The sequence below is a fragment of the Cornus florida genome, unplaced genomic scaffold, assembly GCF_030987335.1.
Source record: "Cornus florida cultivar Cherokee Brave unplaced genomic scaffold, ASM3098733v1 CherokeeBrave_3.0.0_Hap2_Chr11, whole genome shotgun sequence".
Taxonomy (NCBI): Eukaryota; Viridiplantae; Streptophyta; class Magnoliopsida; order Cornales; family Cornaceae; genus Cornus; species Cornus florida.
In genome coordinates this window covers 52,465,345-52,467,624 of record NW_026775581.1, presented here as the reverse complement: position 1 = coordinate 52,467,624, position 2,280 = coordinate 52,465,345, and the positions used below count along the sequence as shown (strand labels likewise).

Here is a 2,280-nt window from a genome sequence, read left to right as displayed (position 1 = left end):
CAGACTCGTTTCGAAAGGATTTTATATTGCACTATCGTAAATGAGAATCAATTTTTTTCATTGAGAAGAAACGCACTCGCACAGGAAGTATCATAAGATTAGCCGAGCCGATTCGAAATCTATGCATCACTCAAATTCAAATTGATCAAAAAATAACACATACTGCAGAATGATTTTAGCAAGCAGACAATGAAAACTATTTAAAGTACACACCTTCACACATATAAAAATTATAATTATCATACAATCTTACTGCTTTTCTCACTAAGAAAGCAGGAACACACAAAATCCACAGAAAAGACCAAATAAAATGGAAGAGAGAAAACAAACATATACACCTGTAAATCTCCCACTACTACTATATAAAACAAGTAATGTGTTCAAGACGTACTACAAAGGCTTCATAAACCACAGCAACATTTATAGACATTGGTTCCAAGATCCGAAGAAAGCTTAACAAGGCTCGGGATGCATATCTCTGCTGCAGATGAACCAATGCCAACATCTACAACTTTTTGCTCTTTCAGGTCTAACCAACAAAGTGTCATATTAATTTGTGTTAAGAGTACTTCACTGCTGCTATTTGAATAATCTAAAATTCTCACTTCCCAAATTTTTTTCATATATACTCGGGACAAGAAAGCTATAGAAATCTTGGTCCACGACTCGTGGACCATGTAATCCTTCATGACCCATAATTCAACCATATCATCATCATCACCATCAATACAACTGAAGAACAAGCATCCACCCGAAACCCCCAAAGTCATGCCATGATTACCCGAGGTGTTTGGGAGTTGCACCTCCCGATAGTTCTCATCCACGAGATCAAAAGCAACAATAATAAATCCATCCATACGTGATCCGGGCTGGCGAGTAGCTACCCAATGCAAGGCACCATTAAAAAGCACGCCATAAGAGAGAAATGTGGGTTTCTGTGTAACAGTGATAGGAGGGAAATTGCAACTAATCACCCTCCAAATATTCGATCTCAAACTATAAACTATTACTTCATTGTGGAAGGGGAAATGTTGATCATCCAAATATCTAGCAATCCTTACAATCTTGTAATCGTCATTCACAGGATCATACCCAAATCCATAAAATTCATGGAAACGACTGTATCTGAAAGAAGGTTTTGGCACTGGAGGTAAAAGTTGGTATTTCTTGGTGGAAGGGTTTAACAAAATGGGGGTTCCAGACCTAAGAGAATACAAACACATCAAGCCATTGCAAGAACCTATTATACCATAGGACTTTAATTTCAGATCATGCAAGTGGAATGCTGGTGGAAGAATATCGTCATCATGTTTCAGGATATCAACAAGAGAGTCTATCGCTACGGAAAAGATTGCACTTAGGATTTCAAAAATCACAGTTAGGTTAATGGTGGTACTGAGTGATTGATTGAGTTGCAAATTTATGAATTTAGGGGAGTCGATTAGGGCACACCATTATTTAGAAACGCACCTGAACCGTAGCAGACACTCCACTGGAAGCCGAGAGAGAACGTCGGCGATCAAATCCTCCGGGATGTCCGACATTGCTGCTTCAATTGGCTTCTTACTCTTTCTTTCTCTCTCGTCTGTTCTCTTGCCTAAGCGTTGAGGTTTTCACAGAAATGAGGATGATGTGGAGAAAAGTTGGGTTTTTTCTTCGTTTTGTACTTACTTTCAGTCAAGGTAAAAAAAACGAATAAAAAATAAAACAAATAAAATTGATATTTCTTAAATTTTTGTGCAGGGCGGAAGTTAACTATGATATTAGTGCGGACTCTATTAACACCCTTTTATCAGAAGTATACTTATACTGTATTTGGTGTGCAGAAATAAAATAATCATTCCAACCATTTATTTATTTAGTCATTTCATTAGAATAAAAATTTATTTCACAACTAAACCTATAGAATAAAAATTCATTTCACAACTAAAGCCTATGAAATGATCATTCCATTTTATGTAATTTTTTTAACTTCTCAAAAAAATTAACTTCCCAAAAAACCCTCATGTCCAAGTCCAAAAACTACCACTACGTTCCACACAACCACCTCCGCCTTTCACTATTGCCGCCGCCGCCTTCTTCTTCCACCGCCGCCGCCATCGCCTCTAACCACCGACACCGTCTTCCTTTGCTACAATCACCATCACCGCCTTTCACCACCGACACCGTCTTCTTTTGCCGTAACCACCACCGCCGCCTTTCACCACCTCTACCGCCATTACCTTTCACTACCACCCCTGCTGCCATCACCACCTCCTTCCACCACCACCATTATTACCT

The 2,280-nt window shown here is 38.8% G+C and overlaps 1 protein-coding gene across 1 annotated transcript; it reads right to left on the bottom strand.

Moving 5' to 3' along the window:
* Positions 1–385: 385 nt before the first annotated feature.
* On the bottom strand, positions 386–1,544 carry LOC132281071 (F-box protein CPR1-like). The gene is made up of 2 exons (XM_059782808.1): positions 1,471–1,544; positions 386–1,356 (listed from the first exon to the last, which is right to left on the bottom strand). The coding sequence occupies exons 1-2, from the start codon at positions 1,542–1,544 to the stop codon at positions 402–404; spliced, it is 1,029 nt and encodes a 342-aa protein (XP_059638791.1). The 3' UTR covers positions 386–401.
* Positions 1,545–2,280: the final 736 nt, after the last annotated feature.